The sequence below is a fragment of the Balaenoptera borealis genome (genome assembly GCF_965194805.1).
Source record: "Balaenoptera borealis genome assembly, chromosome: 16".
NCBI lineage: Eukaryota > Metazoa > Chordata > Mammalia > Artiodactyla > Balaenopteridae > Balaenoptera > Balaenoptera borealis.
The window spans coordinates 46,441,662-46,468,540 of NC_138872.1; the positions used below are offsets into that span (position 1 = coordinate 46,441,662).

Below are 26,879 nucleotides of genomic sequence, written 5' to 3' on the forward strand. Positions count from 1 at the left end.
TCTGCAGCCAGAGTTTAATTCCCTGAGGAGTGACATTTCTCGTCTTGCTGCCGCTATTCAGAAAGGCTTGCACGACTTTACCTTGACAAAGGACTGCCTTCGCTAGACGAAAAACTCGCTTCTGAAGAGATCTTGTGAGTTGTCTTTGTCTTGAATGTACCGCTGCCAATATTCAAACCTGTGACAAGCACAAGCGTGGAGAGTGAGCGTGGCCATCGCAGTGAAACCAACATCAACAGAGGAAGAGCTGTCCCCAGAAAGCGAGGGGCTTCTGAGGCAGGGAATGACACGGAAAGGAAGGGGGCGGCTTCCCGTGACAGTTACACAGAGTGCGTAAAAAGTAAAGTCATTCAAAGAGCACCATTTTAAATGGCCATGATGCGTGTGTGAGCACATGGGTCTCCACCGTGGCACTACGCTCTGGATAATTCGAGTTGCTATAACACGTGGGCAGCGCTGGCTCACCGAGCTAACGGGAACTGGGAACCAGTCTCAGAAGCAACTGACAGCTCTGGATGACATTACTGCCCACCCGCCTTTAAGCCCCTCTGCCAAATCCTCTCTTTTTCCCTCTCGCGGAGGAGAATGAACGTCCACTGAAAACCATCGAGGCTACTCCTTAACTAGCCTGCAAAGGCTGATGGGGAAGATGCACAGTCCACCCCCTTTCCCTGGAGCCTGGGGAACCAGACCACTCCACAGTGCTCCCAGCTTGCAGGGCGATCCCTGACCTCTGCCTCCTGGGCGTCCTCACCTTGGACGTTTCTGCTACAAGTCTGATTCTTAACTGGCAGTCAAACAAGATCGCGGATAGAGGGTGCATAAGCATCGCCTTGAAAGGCACTTGCTGCATTCCTAACCTGTAACCCGCGTGCCTACTTGTAACCTCTGAGGCAAAGTGGTTCTCTTAACGATGTGTCTATGTTCGGCCCCTAGAGGGTCTGCACCCGCTTAACGGGACCAGGTCTTTTCAGACATGAAAACAAAGTGGCTTCCTTGGAGACAGGTGTGGAGACAGAGACCTGGCGCCTGACACAGGAGATGAGCCACTTGCCTCCTCATCCATGGTTACATCTGGGGTGGCTCTGCGTTCAGTGTGTGACAGTGTGTGACGTTCCACACCGGGCACGTGGCCCTCCCACCCACCGCCTGCTTCTCTTGGGAGCTCAGAGAAGTCCCTAGGGTCAGGGTGAGGGCGAGAATGAAAACGTGATGCGTGACCGAATGCACAGTAAACTCCAGAGCCAGCAACTAACTCCAACGCCATCCAACACTACCAGGAGCACTTCGAGGATCCCAATGTCTTACAAAGCACACGGTATGATTTTGACTGTGAAGGAAGGGAACCGAATCGAGGGGTGCTTGGCTGTACAACCCGTGTTGTGTGGATCACGTCATATGAACAAATTCGTATGTTAATCATTAGCATATTAATAGTACTATCATTTTTGATACACATCCAAGGGACTACAACTTATGTCAAATTTACTCATTGTTTGAGCCTGTCCTATTAGCCATCAAAAATATACTTACCAAAATCACATCTGTAGAGTCACCTTCCAAACCATGTATGCCTGCTAATAGGTTGTAATGCTCCAAAAGAGGCATTACTCTCTTGGGTAATTTGTAAAATGAGGGGGTTGGATAAATACTTTCTGAGATCCCTCTGGATTCTGGTTCTGTGATTCAAATGTGAAGAAAGTGATGAAAAGCAAACAGTGACTAGGGCTTCCCTGGTGGTGCAGTGGTTAAGAATCCGCCTGCCAACGCAGGGTACACGGGTTCGAGCCTTGGTCCAGGAAGATCCCACATGCCGCGGAGCAACTAAGCCCGTGCACCACAACTACTGAGCCTGTGCTCTAGAGCCCGCGAGCCACAACTACTGAGCCCACATGCCACAACTACTGAAGCCCACGCTCCTAGAGCCCATGCTCCGCAACAAGAGAAGCCACCTTGATGAGAAGCCCACGCACTGCAACGAAGAATGGCCCCCACTCGCTGCAACTAGAGAAAGCCCGCATGCAGCAACAAAGACCCAACGCAGCCAAAAATAAATTAAAAAAAAATAAATTAAAAACAAAAAAACAGTGAAGGGCTCACAAGAGCTGTATCTTTCTAGAGTGATGCAGACCTCCATTGGGGCAGAGGCCTGTTTATACCTCAACAAACTACAATGTCTCATGTTTGCGGAGTTCAAATCACCACCACCACCAACATGGCCAGCCCTCCCCGGGGGCTTTTCTCTACCAGGCACTGTGCTGGCATTTAACCTGCACTGGCTCACTGAATCCTCACAACAACCAAAATAACTGAATTTTGCAGTAACTCTAACATTAATATTATCTAGGAAATAGCTCTCCAAAGACAGACAGCTAAGTCTGATGTACCATAAATATCTCCCTCAAAAAAATGTCTGTCTGATGGAGATATCTTTGAGACAATTGAGAAATCTGAATATGGACTGGGAATTATGTGATATTAAGAAATCATTCTGATAGGTGAAATCATTCTGATAGGTGAAATTCATTCTGATAGGAGAAATTCATTCTGATAGGTGAAATCCCAGCGTGGTGGTTTATATAAAAATTAGAGTGGGGACTTCCCTGGTTCTATCCCAGGCCACTGGGATAAAATAAGAAAAAGCCAAAAATAAATAAATTAATCAATAATAATAATAAAAAAAAAAATTAGAGGGAGTTCCCTGACAGTCCAGTGGTTAGGACTTGGTGTTTTCAAATGCCGTGGGCCTGGGTTTGATCCCTGTTCAGGGAACTAAGATCCCGCAAGCTACGCAGCACAGCCAAAAAAAAAAAAAAATAAGTCGTTAAAGTATACTTCCTGCTGTTATTAATCCGTTTACTTTCACAAAGGGAGTTGAGGTGACTTATACCAAAAAAAAAAAAAAGAAAGAGGTGTGATAAAGCAAAAACCACTGAAAAATAATAAAAATACAATAATAACGTATAAGAAAACTAAGAAGATTTCAATTAAAACAAAAATCCTAAATTGAAGGAACTACATTTAAGCTTAAAATTGAGCTCTTACTGGGATTTACAGTCTTTTCATTTGAAGAACCCCAAATCCCCCATCATTCAGGCAAGGGAGGTAGCCCAGATGACACTCCCCACTGCTGATTAACAAACTGGGAAGAGGTGGGAAGGGAAGGAATTTGGGGTGTCTCCTGTGGTGCTTAGCGACAAGGTACCATTGCGACACGTCAGGCAGAATCCAAGGGCCTGTAAGGCCATCGCCAGCACACATCCTGGAGGGAAGCTTCTTCCAAACTCCTGTTCATTAAGGACTAGAAAAGTACTGGCTCATTCTGAGATGGTAACAACTTGTTACAAAGCAAACTCCAGAAACCTCCGACAGGAGCGCATCATAACACTTCCCTGAACACAGCCCTGGCCGTAGCCCTGGGTCTCCCAGATGCTGGCTTGTCCGCCCTGCTTACCTAACAGCTGTGATGCAGAGGCCTCAGCCTTCTGGAATCTGTCTTCAGCTTGGTGTGCACTGTCCTGAAGGGTAGACTGTTTCAGCATCTGGTAGGCTTTCATTTCTATAGATGAGAAAAAGTCCCAGGTAACAGGATACCCACAGGCAAAACAATGAAGTTCTTACCTTACATCATACACAAAAATCAACTCAGAAAGGATTAAAGACTTAAATATAAGACCTAAAACTATTAATTTCCTAGCAGAATACGCAGGAGAAAAGCTTTAGGATATCGGATTTGGCAGTGATTTCTTGGACACAACACCAAAAGCACAGTCAACAAAATAAAGACAAACAGGACTACAGCAAACTTAAAAACTTTTACGTGTCAGAGGAAACAATCGACAGAGCCCTTAGCCCTACTCTAAGTTAAAGTGGGGAAGACTGTTGGGAAGAATACTAAAGAAGGGTCCCGTGAAGGACCTGAGTGACACAAGCTTCCCCATTGCCTCAGGTCTCAAGGACTCCTCGGTGAAGCGGAGGATGCAGAGATAGAGTTTTAGCAGAGACACAGCAAAACAGCACCCATGGCCACACTCTCAACATGGCCACTAACTAAAGGATTCCCGTGTCAGCTCCAGGGGCTGGCCATCGGCTGCATTCCTGTGCTTGCTGGTCCAGTTTAAGAACTGAACCACAAGGCCCGTTATTACTGGTTAAAACTACCATCATGCTGAAGGAGAAAAATATAACTTACCTTGCCCTACTGAGAATCAGTCAAGATAAAAAATAAGTATTTAAAATGAGCATCATATTTTTGAGTAGTAAATGCTATGTAATTAAAATATGCACAGATCAGGGACTCTTAACTCTGAAAATAATAAATCCTAAGGCAACATCTTTTAACATTGCTGGATTGTGAAATCAGTGTCCATTGGAACTAGCATTGATAGTTTGAAAACTTTAATAAAGAAAACACCAGATGCAGTACATGCACGAGGGGAAAATACTGTTTTGTGTAACATCTGTGTGTGTGTGGGGAAGTGGGCTGGGATAGAAAGTGTTTCTTGCTGTAGGTTAGTCCCACTGTCCCAGGGCGGCTCTGACAGGAGTGCATCATAACACTCTCCGATTAATCCTAACATCCTTATCACCTCAGATTCAATGTCAGGTAATCTGTTGAGGGGGTAAGGTAGTAATAAAATCAAAGGTGGAGTGTCTGAATTCTAAAAAGGTAAAGAATCACTGTAAAACAGATGAAAATGCTGTTTTGTTTTTATTTTAGAAAGATCAGCCAAGAAGATTTTCAGCTTTTAGGATACAAATCCAGATTTTAATGACCATGTGCTATTTCTGCATTCAATGAAACTTATTTGGTCAAGGAAAAGATAGCAAAAGACAGAAAGAAATTTTTTTAAAGAGAAATGAAGGAAGGAAGCGGGGAAAGAGGGGAGAGAAAGAGAGAAAGGAGAGCAGCTTCTTGATGAACAAAGGCTCCTGGCGGCTGGAAGCTGGAGCTGGGCTCTGCTGTCTACCGTCTGAAGGGAAATCATTTGACTCCAGTAAGCCAGCTCTCAGGCTTCTCAGAAACCAGGAAAACATGTGCTCTTTATTTTCAGGAGAGGATTTTTGTGCAAAATATTAGGTTAGTAGTTGTGAGGTGATTTCAGATTGGGGGTGGGGGATTAAGTATTCTGTCCAAATACAAGACGGAATGGATCTCATCGCTGGTCTGAGCCTGGGAGGGAGGACTGGGCAGCGAGTCACCCCAGCCCAGGGGCCATCCTAGTGCTCGGAAATCACCTCCACATGCCTCCCACACTGGCGGCCTGCCCATCCTTCTCGAAGGACTCAGACTCTCTCACTGGGCTGCCCGTCCAGGCTGCCTCAGTCTGCTTTCAACGGTACAACAGTTTGGAGGGAGAAAGCTCATCTCTCCCGCCCACGCAGCCAGAGCCCACCCCCTTCCCACCCTCGGCTCCTCACGGGCATTTGATCCTTAAACCTCCTGTGGTCCTTCTCCAAGCAGAGTCACTGGCGGCCGTCTGGACAGTTTTTATGTGGGATGTGGCGGCCCTGACCCGAGTAATCAAGGGTTGGCACGATCCAGCTGAGGACCGCCAGGCACGTCGCCTGCCCTCACCTCCAATGCATGCTTCTTAATGGTTTCAGCGCAGTGAGGTTTAAAAGGTGAAAGGATTACGTGCACTCCCTTGGAGGAATAAACACTAACTGAGGCAGGACCAGCGACCCCAAAGCAGCCAGAGGGGTTGGAGCAGACGCTCAGGACTGGAGTCGTTCTCCCACGGCACCTGATACCCTTATTCACTCTTACTTTAGTCAGAAGAGCTGCACAAAACAGCAGACGAAGAACTGAGAGATGACCCAGAAAGGAAAAACAAAATCAAGGTTTGGTTAAAAAAATGATCAGGAGAGGTTACAGGCTACACAGCCTGTGTAGAAACAAGGGAAGGGGGGCTCAAGTACACAGATTCTGCAGCAGAGAGGACAGGGCAGGACTGTCAGTGCAGACACTCTCTGGGGCCTGGCAGGACCACACATGTGACTCTGGCCAGACGGGAGCGGTGGGAGGGGTGGGCCCCATGGCTGGAGGGAGAGCTCACACCCTGTCCAGAGGGGACAGCTGTTCTGTGGCCATGGCCGACTGCTGCCAGCCGGGAAAGCGGGCCTAGTCTTGCCAGACTTCTGGCTTAAGAAAAAATTAAAACACTGCACAGGCCACACAGAACATACTTGCAACCTTGAAAAGAGACGGCGGTCAGCAACTTCTTCTGTGTTCACTGAATGTGGCACAAGAACACTAAAGAGCAAAACTTCAGCCAAGGGATACAAGCTAGATGTTAAGGATAGCTTTCTCCGCTAAAAGAGCTGACGTAGCCCGGGACATAGGATCAAGGAGGCTGCAACAGCTGTCTGGAAATTGCTAGGGTGCTGTCTGTATCAAATGGACCAGATTCCAGAATTTTTGGAAGCAAGAGTATACTTTTTGCTCAAACAATTCAGACATTCTCCTGGAACAGCCTAGAAGACTTGGCCAGGACGCCAACGGCATAAAGCAAAGCCACAGAGTTGAAGTCTGTGGCACTTCAGGCCCAGGCTTTTCTGGAGGGAAGAAGGACAGCGAGGAATCAAGTGGCTGAAAGCCGCACGGCGTAGCCCTGCAAATTCAGCTGTTAAATGAATGAGTGAACAGACAGAGGAGCGAAAGCAACAAAGCTGGAGGTTCCAGTTGGCCTGCTGTAAACAAGGTCGGGACGAGGGTCATATACCAATATTTCCAAGGTGAAAAGACCTGAGTCTTAACTGCATGGACACCGTAAGTCTGCAAATTCGAGGACTGGGTGGACCCTTAAGGCTTCACTTTGTAGCCTGTGACTCAGAACTCCAGAGAAATACTTCCTCCCGTCAGTAATGTCAAACCCTCAGAAAAATACTGAGTAGTGCAAACAATTAGATAAAACAAGCACTTCTAAGAATACGATGATTTTCAACTAGATGCTCTGGCGCACACAGAAGTAATGTACACGCAGGCGCAAGCTTCCAGCTCTGGGCTGCTCAGTCAGGCTTCCATCACACACTCAAAGCTGCGTCGAGACTGAGTTTCAAAAGTAGAAACTTTTGCGGCTGAAAATACAAAATAAGGCAAGGGGTCCAGGGGTGAAAATCTACCCTTAGCTATCAACCCCAGACTGACGACACAACGAGAGAAACATATTTTTCCTTACTCTGTTACACAAGCTGGCTGAACCCCATCACCTATCTTCCTGCCAAGTGGTGACGGATCACCGAGATTGTTTTTTTCTTTTTGATACGCATTTTGTCTAGAAAATGGGAACAGAGAAAGAAAATGAAAATGTGCTGAATAAAGGGAGGCAGGAGAGGGATGATGCTGAGGAGAGAAAGAAAAAGCCTCAACTTCTTATCTTTCATTCTCTTTTATATGCAAATGTACACCTGCTAAAATACTTCTAAATCTACAAAGAAAAAGAAAAAGAAAATATCTGGTGAACAAGTGCTTTTAACAACCCATTACAAGAGCCAGATAAACACGTGGTTCCCCAGCCTCTGAGGGGTGTCTCCATCTCCAAGGCAGAGGCTCGGCCTGGCTTTCGCAGAAATCCCTGGTGAAGAAAAGAAGAGAGGGAATAACAAAAGGAGATGCAAACAATGCCATACTACAGCTAGAAAAGCAACCCTGAACCGACAAAGAACTGGGCATCTCTGAGTCAGGAAGGATAACTGATTCCTGTAGGAAGCGTGTAGAAATTCTAAACTTAAATTCGAAAAATAGTTTCTGCCCAGGAGTTTCCCAGGGCTATCGCTTTTCATGTATTTCTGCACCCATGCCAATTTTTCATTCACACTGCACTAGATGTGTTGCTGATGGAGCAAACCCAGTTGTCTCTGCAAAATAAAACAAAAATTGTGGGATGTAACTCTAAAATTAATTCTAAAGGTAAATACTATTACTTAAAACCCAGAAATCACTTGTCTAGCAAACTACTCAAATTAAAACAAGAAACTATTAGGCTAAGGGTGCTTTCACAACTCTGAAAATACAAAAAACTCATCTATGTTTAGGAATTAAAAAAAAAAAAATGCCACACGGGACTTCTTGGTGGCGCAGTGATTAAGCATCCACCTGCCAATGCAGGGGACACGGGTTCGATCCCTGGTCTGGGAAGATCCCACATGCTGCGGAGCAACTAAGCCCGTGCGCCACAGCTACTGAGCCCGCATTCCACAACTACTGAAGCCCACGTGCCTAGAGCCTGTGCTCCACAACAAGAGAAGCCACCACAATGAGAAGCCTGCGCCCCGCAACTAGAGAAAGCCTGCGCGCAGCAACAAAGACCCGGCGCAGCCAAAAATAAATAAATTAAAAAAAAAAAAGAGCCACACGTCTAGGTGAACGTGGGGCACACAGGCCGGCTCCATAACTGGAATTACTTTTCATATCTAGACTTTCCACGGTAACCACCACTCTACCAGCTATCCTGGGCCTGGGAGCCTCCTGTCCAGGTTTCCTCTGTCCTCGCACAGGGAGGGCAGATGCACGGAGAAGGGAAAAGCTCCCCGTTCAGATGAGCTGCCTGGAGATGCTTCAGGAAATAGGTGTTTCCATCACATTCTGAATTTCTATGGGGCAGTTCAACCATTACACCTGAAAATAAGTGCCAGGCTTGTAACTGACCTTTAATGAACGTTTAAAAACTGAACTGAAACAGTTTTGCTGATACTACTTCACATGAAAATTCCTAACCATGTAACACTGCTCAGCCATGGGAGGTGAATTTTCAACTCTCAAGGTCATGGAATCTTTAACTTTTGAGTAATTTTGACCAGGAAGCTGTATCTTAATGGCATAATTAAATAGTCTTTAAAAGCAACTTTCTAGCAATTTGTACTCAATGATTTATAAAATGAGAAGATTCAGAAATAAAGACAATAATATTCTCATCATCATCATCATCATCTATAGTAGGGCCAGGAACAATCACTGTACACGATGAACCAGAAGCCGGCAGTGTGAAATATGAAGAAATCCCTCCCCACCCCCTGTACCGGGTTGACTAGTGTTTCCCCCAAATTCACGACCACCCAGAACCTCATCATGTGACATTATCTGTAAACAGGATCTTTGCAGATGTAATTAGCTAAGGATCTCAAGATGAACTCATCCTGGATTTACACTGGGCCCTAAATCCAGTGACTGCTGTCCTGCTGGGAAGAGGACACGGAGACACAGGCGGTGGCGACGTGAGGACGGAGGCAGAGACTGGAGTCACGCTGCCACAAACCAGGAGCCACCAGAGGCTGCCACAGGCCAGGAAGGATGCTCCCGGAAGCCTTCAGAGGGCCCTGCTGCCACTTTGATTTTGGACTTCTAGCACCCACAACTGTGAGAGAAATCATTTCTGTGGTTCTAAGCTCGTGGCACTTTGCCACAGCAGCCCTAGGGAAATCACACCCTCTCTGACCCGTGACTGTACTGAAATAGCTAAAGCCCAACCTCTCCCCTCTCTCCACTCAAGTCTCTTGCATAAAATAAGGGTGTTTCACGCCATGACCTACAAGGGCTCTTTCGGCTTTGAGATCCCCTGCTCCACGGTTCTCAAACCCGGGGAGTCACCTGGTGTGTTACACAAGACTGACGCCTGGGGCTCAGGCCTGGCGGCTCTGGGGCACCCGGTCCAGGGTGTGGCTGGGGTGTGGGTCTGTTTTAAAGCTCTACACGGGATTCTGCTGTGCAACCACTGAGGAGAATTTCTCAGGCACTTCTGAGTTCATTTCCTTGAAAGCACCCAATCAAGAGCTCTTCAGAAAGGTGCCTTCCATTCTTCCACGACCACGTTAAACAGGCACCACCAGCCTGCAACGTCCTGAGTGAGGAGTTCTCTGCTGTCATGAGCAGCCGGACCCCTGCCACAGAGACGGGGCCAGGGCCAACCCAGCAGCACACGGTGCTTCCCTGGGCTCCCTTCCCCAGGCACAGCAAGTAAGGCATCCTGACCTGACTGTGCATTTCCGGGACAGAACTGGTGAGGCGCAGTCTCAGGAAAGCCTCAGGAGTAGAAGTGCTTTGCCACTGGACTCCGCAGTCCTCAGTTGTCACTGCAGTTTTCTCTCCCAGGATAAATCTAGTCACCGGTGACAACGCGGCCATCGTGTATTTCCAGCCTTTTCCCAATCTGATGGAAAACTCAAGCCATGATGTTTGGGGAAGCCCTGCCCACAGCCCCAAAAGCATCCTGCAAATCTAGGCTGACCTCCCACAGAGCTTCTAAATGGACGTACCTCAGTCTGACCTGGAATATTTCAGCTTGCCAAAGAATATCAGTGAGAAATGGCACCGTCAGGCAACCACTTTCAACACAGCTTGACCAAGAGAATTGATGTCAAAAGAATGAGAGGCTGAATGGACATTCTTAGAGGCTTAATCCTCTTGAGATAAAAGCTGAGAGCCCTTTTCACATGGAGCTTAAGGAGATGAGTTTTGCCAGGATGGGCACGTGGGTGGGAAAGTACCGGTGGAGTGACTGATGGAAAGAAGACGGTGTTCTGGCCTAAATCAACAAGCGCTTAAGGAAACTCCTTAGGACTTTCATTTTTATTCATTCGTTTGATGAAATGAGTGCCCATGTGTGCCAGATACTGTGTCGGGGCTGGGTTTTTATGACATTTAGCATAAGCTGCATCATTTACTAAAATTAAAACTCACCAAATCCTCAAAGGTAAATTTAGTATAAATACCAGTAAAATTACCAATGTGGGAAATTTTACTTTGGGGGTATGAGTAGTTCAGAGGGAGACTTTCTCTCATAATCTAGACAAGCATGGCTTCAATCCTGGCCTAAGTGCTCCAGGGAAACACTGACCTGACTGTCCTGTACCCGCTCGTGGTCTCAGGCTCGCCTAGGGGTACAGGCTCAACTCCCCTTTACAAGGGCCACCCCGGGACAGTCCACACTCAGAAATCCTCAAGAGCTGCCCACCTCTCCAGGCTTTGCTCATCATCACTCTCAAAATCGTCCTTGCAGGGCTCATCTTTTGTTAAGATACAAACCGATGTTTAACTGGTTCAGACGCCCTCATGCAGGCACCTCTCTTATAAAACAAAAGAGGCTGCGTGGTGGGATGGAAGGACTTCAGGGCTTAATTCCTGAAATTTGAGTGTGATTCAAGATCTGACACACTGGCTATATGGCCCTGAACAGGGCTCTCAATCTTTCCAAGTATGTTGGACCATCTGTAGGATGATTTGCTTACCTGCAGGGCTCCTGCGAAGGTTAGAGACGATGGAGGCTTAGGAGGGCAGGGACCTGGCCTTTGGCTGTCCCTGGTATTCCCTGGACTCAGCCCAAGTAAAGGTGTAACATATATGCAAATTATATATTATTCTTAAATAAAGAAAACCACACACTCATAGATAATCACATTAATCTTTGATTTTGACCTGGATTCTTCAGTGTGAACAACCAGACTAAAGGAAGGGGTAGCCTGTGTTAACAAGCAGATCACAGGCTGTGGTTGTGTGCGTGGGTGTGTGTGCAGGAGGGTGTGTACGTAAGTCTCCGCACAGATGACAGGAACTAGTGTGAAACTCACATTCCCCATGACGGCGACTAACAAGGCCAATGCCTTCAGAGCGACAGCAAACTCTTTAAGTTGTGGGGATATGCAATAAGAAGGGAAATGAATGAGAACGTCGGCTCATTTGATCCCTTCACTACAGAATGAGAATCACAGGCTTAGCATTAGAAGCAATGTCAGTGCTCCCAGAAGCAAGAACCCTTCCACGGAGCCCCTCTAGAGAGCAGGTTCCTGCCACGGTTCAAGCCCTGGCACAGAACCTCAAGCCTGGAAGACACCCGACTAAAAAAGCTAGAGAGTTCTGCCATTACTGGGTGTGGATTCCTTCGCTGCAACACTCACTAACAGGGCCCCCGAGCTACACTCTATGACTATACTCGGTAAATCTGGCAGCCCTGCAAATATTTAAGGATAGCTTTTGTGCCCTTCTCAGGTTAAACTTTCCCAGGACCCTCATCATTCTGAAAACGGTGTAACTTCAGAGCTTCTGCCCAATCTCCTGTGCCGGACCCTGATTTCCGGGTGGCCTCTCTCTACCATACCCCTTGGGAGATGGCTATAAAGCAGAATCACACAGAAGCACCCTGAGGATGAACACTTCTGAACCGTCCAAATTTACTACTGTAACCTGCTGGTTGTCGATGCAGGAAGCAGCTTTAACAAGTCACTTTCAATTCTGACATCACCTGGGTTTAGTTACACTAAAGTAGCCCAGGTCAGGGGCTCAGACGGGTGAAGAAACAGAGCAGGAAGTAAAGCGCTGACAACAACGGCTGATGCCAAAGCCCAGGATCCACCACCACATCTCCTCAACTCCCAGAGGGCAGCCTCACAAATGTTCCTTCTCTTTGGAATATTCCAGAAGGACTGCGGCCCATACAGACAGGAGAGCCTCAACAGAACTATTACAAAGGAGGAGGTGGCCTCCTAACATTATCTTAAATCAAACGATACACCTGCCTTACTTCACCAAAGGCCAAATCTCCAAATAATCATGGCAAAAGACACAAACATTTAGTAAAGAGATGAAGGTCAAGAACTTGGAGATCAAAGCAGCTGCAAAGACAGACGCAACCAAGGAATACGCAGAGACCATGGAATATGCAAAGCAGAGGTGCACAAGGCCTCCGGCAGGAACCTGCCGGGACGTGCCAAGGAGGAGGGGTGTGGTGGCAGGGCGCAGAACGGCAAGGCTCCCACTAAGAAAATGCTTCGGAACGCTTTTTTCACATCCCCCAGGTTACTTTATATGCCTACTTCTTTGGCCTATAACAGGCACAAAGCACTTTTTTAACTGCGAACTACTGATGGATCAATGACAATTTCTTAAAAAAACCTTCATGGCAAATAGTCTGTATTACTTCTAGGTACATCACACCTCTTCCCACGTGAAGAGAAGAAAGATCTGAAACCCTGGTACTTGACTATCTCCTCTCTTATGAAGAAATTCTGAGATATACAGAGAACAGACTGGAGATTACTGGTGTGGGGGTAGGGGGTGAGTGATACAGGGGACGGGGGTCAAAGGGTACAAACTTCCGGTTATAAAGTCAGTAAGTCCTGGGGATGGAACGTACAGCACTGTGACTACAGTTAACACTGTGGTACCGCATATCTGAATGTTGCTGGGAGCGTAAACCTTAAAAGTTCTCATTACAAGAAAAACAACTGTAACTACATGTGGTGACGGAGATTAACGAGGCTGACTGTGCTGATCATCCTGCAACGTCTACAAACAGTGAACCATTACCTCGTGCACCTGACACGGATGTAATGTTACATGTCAATAGTACCGCAGTTAAAAAGTCCCACGGGAAAACTACATCTGTATTAATTTGGGGACAGTCACTGACTCATACTGAACAGATGAGGAAGAATAGGCAACGAGGCCACTTCCTGGTTCCTCCCCAACAAGCCCTTAGGATTCTAACTGAAACAAATTCAGAGGTCATTAGAGATCCTGCACTCAAAGGTAGATGCAAAAGGAAAGCATTCAAATGACTTCCTGGATATCTGCAGTTTGGGATCATGTACACTTCTATTAACTCTACTAACAAAAAAATAAACAGGGAATTCTATCAGAGTTTTCTCAAAATGAAGAATAAAAATGCAATAAACGTATCACCAGGGAAAATGTTTAAAAGAAAAGAAAACCTCTGTATTTTAGAGTGAAATATTATCTGATGCAGAATATATACAATAATTGCTCTACTATAAACTCCTTTTTCAAAATCAGAGTTCATTCTAAATGGGTTTAAAATTAATCATCAGGCCATGAATCATATTGCCATAAAAGAAACCATTCTCTTCTGCTTATAAACAACAAAACTAACACATATGCAGATGCATGCCTCAGTACCTCGGTGCAATGGTGTATTTACTTGTATAAATATTTAAAGTCAGACCTTTGAATTTATAATGAAGTAGCACACCACTTTACAAAATAAGGTACTAGTAAATTTAGATGTACGACAAATAAGAACTCTGTTCAGAATACTAATTGCTGCTGTTGATATTCTAAAACTAAAATAAGTAATGACATTTAGATTTCACCTAAACAAACCTAACACACGTGCAGAAATCTTAACAGATCTTAATGAAACTTTACTGCTAAAATTTTTTAATGATCAGATGGGCTTTGTAACTGAGGCACAAGCAAGCTTCTTGTCCAGCACTGTTTTTTTTCCTGCTCTTATTACAGTATAATGACACATTCAATTATTACAGGAAAGAAAAGAGGGAAATCAGAAACATCTGTAGTTGGCCATATAATGACTGGTGTTCCCCATGGGGACTGACCTTTTCACACAGACGCAGGTGCTGAAAGGCTCATGGGGGGTGGGACACTCACACGTGTAAACATGTAACAATTTTGAAGGACTCAGCAGACAGGGTTATTTTCTACCTTCCTTTATGTTAACCTAAGCTCACACCTCATGCCCTCAGGATTGATCCCTTGCTACAGCACGTGGGAGTGGAATGCACTTGCTCTTCGCGGAGTCCACAACCACTAACCTGAAATGTTCTGGTTACATAAGAAAGTTGAATCTGAGGCCCTCAGGCAGCCACGACCTTACCTGTGACTGGCATCCTCGCTGCCACACTTTCTTCTGCGCTCTCGTCTCCGCAGCCACTGGAAACTTCTAAAAATCGAATATATGATAATAAAAATGTATTTCAAGGTTATATGGATGGAATAGGCCTTTGTCTGTTTGGTTTTTTAACTGCCATTCCTTTTATTTGCATTGCCTCCCCATCTTCTTTTTTTGGTTAGTTTATCTCTTGTCTGAAATACACTGTTACTAAAAGAAAACCTATTTGAAAGCTAAGGTATCTCTATGCTGCTTTCATGCAAAATAATTTAGCCTTACATCTATCAGACTTGCGTGGGGCTTAACACAAGTGGGCCTGAGGTCCTGTGCACATTATCAACTTCTGACCATATCCTGAACAACTCACAGCTGTCTTGGAAATGCCATTATAGCGGTTTACTGGCACGTCTTAACAGTAACACTAAAATAATCACAATTTCTAGATACTAAAAATTGCTTATTAAATTTTGGGGTCATAAATTCATTGATTCTTAATCATCTGTTTAGACTTTTATAAGGTTCAATTATAATTAAAAAGAATGTTTAATAATCTTGAGTAAATTCTATTAGGTGATATCAAAAACTTCAGTTCTTTATGGTATCATTTTAATGGAATCATCTTCATCCTTGTGGGATGATCAAAAAGTATATACTGTCAATTGTTAGTTCTGTTAAGATTTCATAACTTACAAAAACATATTTTATTGGAAATTCAGCAGAACTGCAGACCTACAATTAGGTTTCCCAGTCTTGAAACACCTATTTCTGGAAGGTGGTATAAAACAAGTAACATGTCATGCATATTGAATCACAGGTATTCCTTAGAAGCTTTATTTTACGGGCACACCTTGAGAAAGAGGATGTCACATTGATTCTGAACGCAGTTTCGCTGCGGACAGACCATTAACAATAGCTACCTTGTTCCCTTGTAGGAACACTGCTGAGCCACAGAGCAGGCTTTCCGTTCTTCATTCCACTGTTGTCATTCAGAGGGGATGGCAAGCTGCAAGATGACTCGCTGCTGTGAACAGCCGACCTATCCTTATGCTCTCCTGTGAGGCCTTTTTTCAATAATGCTGTTGCCTACGGTGTATAAAAGAAAGCACAAAGAAATGAAAACAAGCCGTGGTCACATTCCCCTTGGTCTCAAAAACCCAGCCTTCAAATGTTATTTTAGGTTAAGCTTTACTTAGGATTTAATTTGTCTCCTGACATTTAACTGAAATTAAAATGTCTTCAAGATAAAATAACACCTGATTATTTTCCAGCATAATTTAATTCTTTACAACAACTTACACTCACAAGAAGACATTTTTTGAGGACTGAATCTTATGTAATGCAATGTTTTTCTACTTGGGAAGTATGTATATGAGACGTGACCACCTCTGTTAACCTGGGTGGTTTATCCAAGATCTACTCTTTCACTGCACGAATCCTGTTTTTCAGGCACGTGAGGACAGAGTTGGTTTGGACTGAGAAGGAGATCTGGAAAAATGTGACCTTATGGTATCCCCATTCTTCAAGAAATGACCCCTGAACTTCCCCTCAATGGGAAGATTGTGGAAAAACTTGGGGGCGGAGGAGGATACACTAAAGCAAAAAGAGAGCCGACCTTATTGGAAATCATAACTTTCAATGAAGGATAAAGACACTCTGTACTTTGCCAGTAAGCCTGCCGGGGAGCTTGGGGAAACTCAGCTGCCACACGGCCTATCTGCTTTCACAGGGCACTGAACTGTCGACATCGCCAGAAGTGTCCTGGGCAGGGAGGTGGGCAGGGATTTTACCACAGCCAATGTGAGAGGTAGAGAAAAAGTGGCACTTAATAGGATAGGTTAATACTCATGCCGGTGCATTTCCAGCTCAGCACTCCTCCCCCAAGAAATAAAACTATACTGGTGACCAGAGAGCTGAACAACCATCGGTGCCGCTGTCCCGCTGCCAGAGCACAAGCCTCTCTCTCCCCCTACTCGGAAGTGGAAGCCTGCCCCGGCGGTGGGAGAGGAACGCTAGGTGGTGGCACCGACCTCTCCCTGGTACCTGATGACAGCAGTAAACACGGGGCAGGGTCCGACCCACTGTGTGGGGAATGGACCTGAGACCCTCAAGTGAAAGGGAAGGGGGAGCCGGGCAGAGGCTCCCTGGTCATCTTCTGTGCAAGAGTGAAACGGTAACAATGCAAACATCTAGTGAACAAAGGGGAAGATCATACTCTTTCCTTGTCATCAACATGAAAGGACATGAAGAATCGCCGAGGCCAAACCTTGAAGATTGAGCCTTGTGAGTTTGGCTGAGGCCACTGTCATCAGCCTTGACATCCCTGCAAGGCTCTTGCCTTCAGCCTGCCTTAGGACCAGGGACCTCCAGGACCCATGGCTTATCCTAGGGGCCGGAGGTGGACTGAAGGGGACTTAAGGAGTTCTAGTCTCCTTGGCCAAAAGACCTGGTGTCAAGTTAGCCTTGCAGCCGAGACCTGTCTGTCCAGTTCTTGTAACCAGGAGCTTTTCCTACATTTGTATAAAGTGGGCCTTGGATTTTACTCCAATTGGGATAACTCTGTGGAATGAACTGAACAGGAGGATCCCTCTTTCTGCCGACTGGGGTTCAGGTGTACCATCCTCCCTTGAAGCTCGGGCCAGGGCTGGTTCCCATCACTGGCTGCCATAGTGCCCAGTCCCAGCTGCCCACGTAAACCACGGCACTGCACTTGCTTCCGGAATCTGTCCAGGAGGACAGGAGCTGCCATCTCGCAACCATCAGGATGCTCTCTGGACCATCCTAGCATGTCTCATTTCGAGATCTCTGCCCATCCTGATCTAGTCTGTCTGTTCCCACAGAGAGTAAGCTCCTATTCTGTACACCCAATAATTGTAGATATATGGAAAGCATTTTAGAAGATGAACAAAAAGAATTGGCTTAATCTCTGTAGTTAAAACTATAATTTTCTTTTTCTGATATTTAAAATAATCCAAACATTCTGAGAGTGCCTCAAGTATGTATTTCTTCCTCATATTATCTTATGCAATAGCTGTAACTAATAATTTCTTGGCGTGACTTCACAATAGCCACTGTCTTAACCCACAGTTTAAGAATAAAGTTGTTAAAGGACTGTTGAGGCTTCCTACACTTTCTACTGTAGAATTTGCAGACAATGGAGATTGTCCTAGATTGTCAATAACTCGGATTACTTCTCACTAGTCCCTCCGTGATGACACACAATCAACATCACTGTTTTGCACACCCCTTTCATGTAAGAACTTCTTTTGCTTTAGCTGGGTTCCACCTGGGCTTCAAAAGAACACAGACTAAAGTGCTATAATGATACTGCAAACATCCTTCTAACAAGCCCTTGTAAGCTTGGTAAGAATACCACCAGTGCCACCAGCTCTATACTGAGCCCTCTTTTTTCACCATGGTGAGTAAGTGTGGGGCACGCTGCAGGTTTTCATTTATTTCGTATATTTTATCCCATTTATCTTCACTACTTAATACTCATATCTCTAGGATTTCTCTTACTAATTCTAGAGATAACTTCTCAGAGATGAGTATTTTATATCTCTAAGGGTTTTTGATGGATGGTCAAATAACAGCATGAGAATGGTTGGTTTGACTCTGCTGGACCATGAAGCCAACAGAGATGGCAGTAGATCTGCCCAGCGGGTCATCCACAGAGGAATTCACAAGTTAAGTCCCTAACAAGCAGGAAATAATGACAATATGGGACAGAAACAAAAGTCAGCCTGAGACAAGGAACGGTAGGAAGGTCCATTCAAAGGACCCATCAAAAACAACTTATGCAGAGTCAGGAAAAACATCTGTGATACATTCTCAAGATGTACTGTTTGCAGATCTTTGAAAAGGCGCATTTCTAAGGAAGGCCCCAAATGGAAGGAGTTTGCAGTGTGACCCGCGAAAGAACCAAAGCGCAAAGAGTGAGCAAGCTGCCCTGTACGTCCCACCTGTGACTGAGGGGCTCTGCAAAGTGGGGCTCTCTATCTGAAAAATGCCACCAAAGATGGACCTTCTGATGGTGCTTATGAATGGCCCGTGCTTGGGTTCCAACTTATTTGTTAGGTAGTAAAGGCTCTCTCTCATCTCATACATTTGGAGCCCAGTGGTGGTGGTAGTGGTGGTGGTGGTGGTGGTAGTGGTGGTGGTGCTGGAGACTGTCTCATCGTTCTCAGCAGTCCGCAGCCTAAGTCAACACCAACGAACTAGTCCCTCACTTTCCTAACCTTCCCAGGAGCCAGGAGAAAGCGCTTAGAAATTCAATGCCAAGGCACACACTATTTACAGGATGACCGAGGCTGATACCTCCGTATTTCAGATCTTATGAAAGAAAAACTGTCCTATGAGTTACGCTCAGCAGGACACCTAGGATTAATTGGCTCATTTTCTCAAAGTTCAGTCTAAATATGGATCTTGTTAGGTCTAGAACCCTAAGAGTCATCTAGGCTGACTCGATTTACATCCAGAAACTTATCAATTGTGAAATTCACATGCATAAATGCATAAATGAAGATATTAATGGAAAAGGCTTTGTATCCAAACACCATTAAGAAAAATGAAAGGTGAAAATCAAACTGCTCAAAATATTATAGCAAATAATACAAACTCACATAAAAAGAGTTCTTAAAAGTCAGTAAGGAAAAATATTACTAACCTAACAGAAAAATGAGCAAAGAATGTGAACTGGCAAATTACCAATATAAAAGAAGAAATACAGATGGCTAACAAATAGGTGGGGGAAAAGTTTGACCGCAATTTGACCTCCTTTGCACTTCTCAATTTAATGTTCACAAAAAAAAGTTGACAGTATCCAGTTTCATAAAGAGCTCAGAGAAATGATATTTTCATCCATTCCTGGTAAGTGATGACCCTTCCAGGGTGAGATCTGACAGCGCAGAGCAGAAGCCTGAGAGACGCACATACCCTTTGACCTAACAGATCTACATTTAGGAAATCATTCTCAGGAAACAGCATGGCAATCTGTAAAAACTGAACTGCTCAGATATTCTTTGAAACTTTTTTACTAGAGGAAAAATTAAAAACAACTTAAAATGTTTAACACCAGGAGCCTGGTTAAAGAGACAGTGGAAGAGCCACACAGGGGTCTCTGTGCAGCCATTAGAAAGGATGTAGAACACATGACGGCATGAAAGGAAGTTCACCTGTGACACGTGGGGAACACGGAGGCTGTTCACACAAACAGTATAACCCACGTTTGTCAATATATTAAATATTAAAGACCATACACCACAGTGTCAACAGGGTTCTATGTGGACAGTCAGATAACAGGCAATTTTCTTCTTTTTGTTTACCTTAATATTCCAAGTTTGTTTTTTTCCCTGTTACTTTTTTAAAGAAAACATATGCTAGCTCTAGAAGAATACGGTTTCTGCAATGGGAGGTACAAAGAGAAAATGAACGTGAAAGCACTTAATAAAATAAAATTACCTTCCATATGTAAACCAGTGCTGTTAATGCAGACACAGAAGAACAAGAGAATGAAACACCACTGATGTTGACAGCACGGATGTTTCCCCTCATACACAGATTAACTGACCCTTCCTCAAGAGCCTTCCTCCTGCACACCGGAAGTAATTTTTCAGTGTTCAAAGAGAAACGCAAGTATCGTCACTTAAGTTTTATCTGAGTTATAGGAGAGGAAGGGGATTTCATCGATGTAGCAATGAAAAGAAAGGGGAAGTATTCATATGAGCCAGTGAACGAGTATTCAAGAGAGAAGAACAGAACACCAGTCCCTCATTTCAGGAGAGGGGCAGGGGTTTCTGTGGCCGTTCCCACCTGCTCTGCAAGTGACGCCGGCAGGCTGGGCTGCTTTGCCTGCAGAGGTCCCCGTGGGTGGAAGCAGGCTTCATTTGGGAGAAAAGCTGTATTAAGGTACTTTGTATTTTAATGAAGCACCCAACTCATTTTTTTTTTCACATAGAGTAATTACAAATTTTTCTGATTTAAAAGCATGCAGCTCAATTATGTAATTGCCTAATAGGTTATGCGGGTGCTGTGGATCTTATCTGGTCTCAGGGGGACATAATCCAAATTTCAGCAGCTTTAATGATGTATTTACTCAGGAGACGGGTTGACTCCAGCTGACAGCAAGGGACCCACAGGTAAACATCATTTACATGTGGCTGTTTAATTAGCCATTTACCCAAGAGATCAAGTAAGTATTTCTGAGCTTCATTAGACTCTTAACCAAGTGATTTCTAGTAGTGCTTTCTTAAATTTTGAAAATCTCCTACTTTTAAGATTTTATCTACAGAGAAACACTGAACCCATACTATTTACTAAATGTATATATTGTTCGAATATAGGAAAACAACTCAAAGACACTTGACTATGCTAATCATAAAATGATGATTTGTGCATCTAACAGTCCTAGACCCCAGAAAAGCATTTTGTTCTCACGTCTGTAAGGCTTGCCCCTGCCCACATCATTCTGGTAACTGTACATTTAGGGCTGTGCATTTTTTCAGTCGCAACCTATTTGAGAAGCTGACTGCTTGCTTCGATTTTTAAGGAAGGATTTTTTTTTTGGCCGTGCCACAGCATGCGGGATCTTAGTTCCCCAACCAGGGATTGAACCCGTGCCCCCTGCAGTTGGAAGCATGGAGTCTTAACCACTGGACTGCCAGGGAAGTCCCTTAAGGATGGATTTTGTCATTCATTTATTAGTAATTTTATGGTTGTCACTAAGATGATTTAAAAAGGAACAAGAAACCTACTAGGGGAGGAAGACTATCACTTGACTCATAAACTATTAATTGGGCAGCCCCCTTCCCATTAATGATGGAGCTATTATTTGAAAAATTATGAGTGAACTGGTCGTCTGGAACTTGGAATATGTTTTCCTGATATAAACAACACCTTTAGAAAAAAAAAAAGACGATGAGATGGCAAATGGCAGGAGACCAATACTTATTTCACCCTTGACATGGCTGAGATGTGGGGTAGCTGCAGTGAACAAGAATGGAAAATGATGTCGTTACAAAATAGAACTAAATACAATGGATAATAAAACCTGAAAACAAAATCCTTTTTAGGATCTACATTTATCAATAGATAAATGGATGGATCTAAAAAGCACAGGTTCTGTTCCTCCTAAAGAATACTGTTCTTTCTTTAAGAACATTCACACAAATGGTACCATACCTCAAACAAAACAAAAACAAAACTAAGGGCTATTTACTGAATCACACGCAACACAGTAAAATGAAAATGTGTGCAGGAAGGATGCACACAAGGTTACCTTTGAAAAGGGCAGCAACTGTGAGGGGTGCCCAGGGGCTGTATCTATACCTGCAATAATTTACTCCAGAAGGAGGGAAGTGGGGAGGAAGGAGGCGAGGAGGGAGAGCAGAGAAAGGGCAGGGGGAGGGAAGGAGGGGGAGGGAAGGAGGGGGAGGGAAGGAGGGGGAGGGAAGGAGGGGGAGGGAAGGAGGAGGAGGGGGAGGGAAGGAGGAGGAGGGGGAGGGAAGGAGGAGGAGGGCAAGGGGGTCCAAAACAACACGGTGCAGGGGTAACACATGTGCAAATGTGGGTCAATGGCATCACTGTATCACTCCATGTACGTATGCTTGAAATGCTTAAAAAAAAAAGTCCTTTTACTCTCTTTTAATTAAGGGGGCAGGGAAGGGGGCGCCTGGGAAGGCTGGAGGGTGATGCAGAGGCTCTGGACTGCATGGCAGCACAGGCTGTGGCTTTGGGACAGAGGGGCAAGGTTTGCCTCCAGAGGGGGCACATGAGGAATCCTGAACATTGTGCATAATAAAAATAAAAACTTTAAAAGGATCAAAAAGCCTGAGAACCCTATATTATGTATAAGGATGAAAAAACATACTTGGAGGGAATTCCCTGGCAGTCCAGTGGTTGGGAATCTGCACTCTCACTGCTGAGCGCCTGGGTTCAATCCCTGGTTGGGGAATAAAATCCCACAAGCCGCGCAGCACGGCCAAAAAAAAAAAAAGAAAAAAGAAAAAACATACTTGGAAACAAGACAAACTCACAAGACATTAAGCTCAGGAGAAGAAAGGCCGTGTCTCTGAGACGGCCGCTCTGGACCTGGTCTTCCACCACCACCCCCCAACCCCCCGAGTCTCCCCAGGAACGGGCTCCATCAGCTCGTGTCCAGCATCTCACGCTCTCCCTGGTGCCAGGTCGTCAGTCAGCCCCCAACTGTCCTGGCTGAGCCACGGCAGGGTTCGTCCTTGGCCGTCCCCCTCCCATCCACGCAGGCTAAATTCCCTGAGGCCCTGTAGACCCTTCTGCAGCCTGGCTCAAGGGGCTCCGCAGCTTTCCAAACTCTGCTGAACCCGTGAACACCGGCTCCCGAGCTGGGCCTGACCCTGCACGGTGGGTGGTGACCCCTGGAGCTTCTCATCCCCGTCCCCAGATGCAGTCCACTCCCCAGCCACAGAGAACAGCTCCGTTTCCTGGAAAAGTGTGGGCTTCCTTGGTCTGTTCTTGGGCTCCTAACAGCCCTTGCCCATCACCCTGCCCTCTGAGCCTGTCAAAATCCTGCCTGTCTTTTGAGGGTCATCTCACACACCCCTCGGCTCCCTCCCTGTTTCTCCAGATGGCCTGGCTCCCTTTCCCGAGGGTCCGTACCCTCTGCCGTGTTCTTACTGCAGGCATCCCATTATGCCATTCCCCTGAAGGAGGGACCAAGTGGGATTTCTCTCTTTCCCTCCAGTGGATCTGGGCTGCTGCCTAATCCATAGAAGTGGATTAATACATATTTGTGGAGTTGACACAAATGACCATACAGTATTTTTAAAGGATGGAGTGGAGAAAGAAAACCAGAATTCTACAAGATGCTCCTAAATTCCCTGGGCAAATGTTGTGGTAGATATGTTTAATTAGATTACCTCCAGGACCTGGGTTAACTTTATGTAAGGACTTGAGATGCCTACATAAAACACTATGCAAAAGGCCTGAGATCAGACAGTTCAATCAACCAACCAACCAACCAACCAACCACAAAACCTCACTTACAACTTATCACTTTTTTCAAATACGTTAATCATTGTTAAGAACGTAACTATTTCCTCAAATGACTAACTTGTACATGTTGAAACTTATTTAAAAAAATAAAAATTACTAACCCTTGTCCTCTGGTCCACGTTTTTGACTGGGAAAACTTCAGACAGCTTCACGACTACCTCTTCTTGGATAGAATTATCATGTCTTTTCAAGGTGGCAACACGCTGACCTGATGGTGTCCTCCATAAACCTGAGGCCGGTGCTTGTTCAAACCTGTGAAACAGAAACAGGAGACCCATTAGACGTGTGTCGCGCTGGGTGACTTACGAACCTCCCACATTGTTAAAGGCCCCCACAATCAAGCTAGTAGAAGACAGTTTATCCAGAAAAGTCTGGAACCTAATATATTCTGGGCTAAGGGAATTTCCAGAGTCCAGTACTTAGATGCAGTACTAAAAGGAACCAGGCCCACTTAGAAAAATGCGTTATATTCCAGGTCTGGGGCAGGAAATGCACCAGATGAGCCCGGAGCACCTTGTCGTTCCAGGAAGCAAGGAAGTTCTCAGACTTCTGAGTTGTGTGCAAAGGCCTTGAGGGTTCTCTTGAAGGGGTTCCCACTGGCCAAGGACAGGACAGTTTGAGAACCAAAAGGATAACGACTACCACAGACGGATACACAGCAAATATATAAAAATATAAGAGTTCGTTTGAAAAGTAAATTAAATAAGTAAATAAAAATTTAAAAATAATAAAAACCTTCGGATTCACAGGCCACAACACAGATGAATCTACAGACATTCTGCTAAGTGATATAAGCCAGTCACAGAAAGGCAAATACGGTACAATTCCACTTACATAAGATGCTTAGGGTAGTCAAATTCACAGAGACAGAGAGTAGTGTGGTGACTGCCAAGGGCTGGGGGAGGGAGGAATGGGGACTAGTTTAGTGGGCACAGAGCTCCAGTTTTGTGAGATGACAAAGTTTTAGAGATCTGCTGCACACCAATGTGAATGTACTTAACACTACTGAACTGTACAATTAAAATGGTTAAGATGGTAAATTTTACGTTTATGTATGTTTTTACCACAAAAATATAAACAAACCAACCTTTGGATGCTGCTAGGGCAACAACTCGTTATTCTGGAAACTGGTTAAGTAAAGGGATAGAATCAAGCATTCTTCCTGCCTCTGTGGTTGAAAAACAAATTTCAGAGTTACCAAGTAGTTGATGGGAAAAGTTTTTCCAACTAATAAATGCAGAAGAAAGAACTGAGTTAGAAAAGTCACCATTTTCTAAGTCCAAGTGAATGAAATGCATCTAGGAAAGGATCCTAATTTTGAGAAAACTGCATAATGGAAGCTTTATATCAGAGGAATCCGTCTGCCAACGCTCGAGCCCACAGCCCAGCCTTGGCAGCACGAACGGTGGGACGAGCAGACACCTGCCGCCTTAGGAGGTGGAGTAAGAAGGACCAGCACTGCCTCGGATGTCATTCTGCCAGAATAACCCGCCTGGAATGTAATCCTGGATCCGGGTCCAACCACCAGTTTACAGGGAAATCATTTGGATCCTGACTCAAACACAGCAAATACAGACAGACTTTTTTTTGAGAAAGCCAAAGCAAACTGACAAGGACTAGGTAATAAAGAATTTTCTTAAATGGTAAGGTATTTAATCCTTGTACGTTAGAGATATAAGTATTTGTGAGAGAAAAATGTTGTCTGTTTTAAACTACTCAAGAAAAAAGTGTGGGTGAGGGAAGGAGATAAAATAAGACTGGCAAAATGTTGACAACTGTGGATCTGGGTGAGGGTACATGGGGTTTCATTATACTCATATCTGCTTTTGTGGATGTTTAAAAATTCCAACGTACAAGCTAAAAAACAGTGTACTAATATCTGCAACTTACTTGGAAATGCATACAAATAACAGAGTGGAACTGATGGATGGATGGATGGATGGATGGGTAATGGAGAGAGACAGATTTGGGAGTGTAATAAAATGTCAATGGTAGAATCTGGGTGGTGGGTATGTGGGTGTACAGTTCTTTTTACTTTTCTGTATGTTTGGAAATTTTCATAATAAAATGTGAAAAAAGTTAGTCTAGGTACAATCCAGAACCTTTTAAAATAAATCTTAATTGTTATAACCTTTGCCTGACCTAACCCTAATTTTTCCCAAGACTTGAATAAAGTGGGGGTGCATCACTGGAATCCTGGAACTTATTTAAACACTTCCCCAAATGATTCCAAGATTCCAGCCTGGTTTGGTAGAAAGCCCCTTCAGCAACTTGCCTCTCCTGGTGATGTCGAGATCCCACCGACATCATCAAGCCCCCAGTTCCTCTGTTCTGTTCTATGTGAATGAAGCAACCTCTGCATCTGTACTTGGGTTTGCAATAGATTTATTTCCCTCCTAGGAAAATGCACTCACAGGCCATCGGCAAATCCTAGTCCAGTCAGCAGGTATATTTCTCATAATGAGTAAATCAATTGTGTTTTTAGCCTGAAAGAATGTTTAGTTAGGTTGAATTAAATTTGAGAACAAGTTTAATGAGGATGAGTTAAACTAGTTAAGTTAGTTGGGATGGATTGAATTATCAGAGACCAGTCTCTCTGGTGACTGATACACATGATTTCTGCAGAAGTAAAGCCAAGGCAAGACTCGGGTTGCTAACACCTCTGCCAACTGTAACCATCCTTTGAGTCCTGGAGTGAAGGAAGTAGCTAAGGTTTCCTATAACTGTTATACCTGCTTCACAAAAGGAGGAAACCTATGGGGTCAAAAAGCAAATAAGCTTCTGGAGGAGGTCGAGCACTAGAACCTCTGACTTCTGAACAGCTAAACCAACACTTGGCAACAAGTACGGCTTGGGCCATGGCTGGCCTTGTGTGGAGTCCCACCCCTGGTTCTACACAAACACACAGAATCAGAACATCTACACAGTGGTACAAAGGACTTAAAGGAGTTTTTTCCTCTTTTGTCCACTTCACTTTGGAAACTTTACAGTATCAATGTCACACAGAAGAAACAAAGTGTGATGTCAGCTAAATTATATACTCCTCTAATTAAAGATATGTAAAGCAATAGACTCTAAATAGTCTATAATTAACTTCATATACTTGGAATGGTTTCCAATGAGAAAACTGCAATTTAAGCAAATGTACCAGCATTTCCTAACTACAAATGATTTACAACAGATTGGTAATTTGACAAAAGTTTTAAATGC

The 26,879-nt window shown here is 44.6% G+C and overlaps 1 protein-coding gene across 6 annotated transcripts in view; it reads right to left on the reverse strand.

The window, feature by feature from the left end:
* The window catches only part of KIZ (kizuna centrosomal protein), a 112,627-nt gene that overhangs the window by 12,353 nt on the left and 73,395 nt on the right, over window positions 1-26,879 (reverse strand). For 3 of the 6 annotated variants that reach the window (XM_082360544.1, XM_082360542.1, XM_082360547.1), the window contains 5 exons: window positions 23,771-23,921; window positions 15,560-15,725; window positions 14,628-14,693; window positions 3,455-3,559; window positions 82-178 (listed from right to left, as the gene is read on the reverse strand). In XM_082360544.1, coding sequence (XP_082216670.1) covers window positions 82-178; window positions 3,455-3,559; window positions 14,628-14,693; window positions 15,560-15,725; window positions 23,771-23,921 — 585 coding nt within the window. The remainder of the gene's footprint in view (window positions 1-81; window positions 179-3,454; window positions 3,560-14,627; window positions 14,694-15,559; window positions 15,726-23,770; window positions 23,922-26,879) is intronic. The other 3 variants (XM_082360545.1, XM_082360543.1, XM_082360546.1) reach the window with 2 other exon arrangements.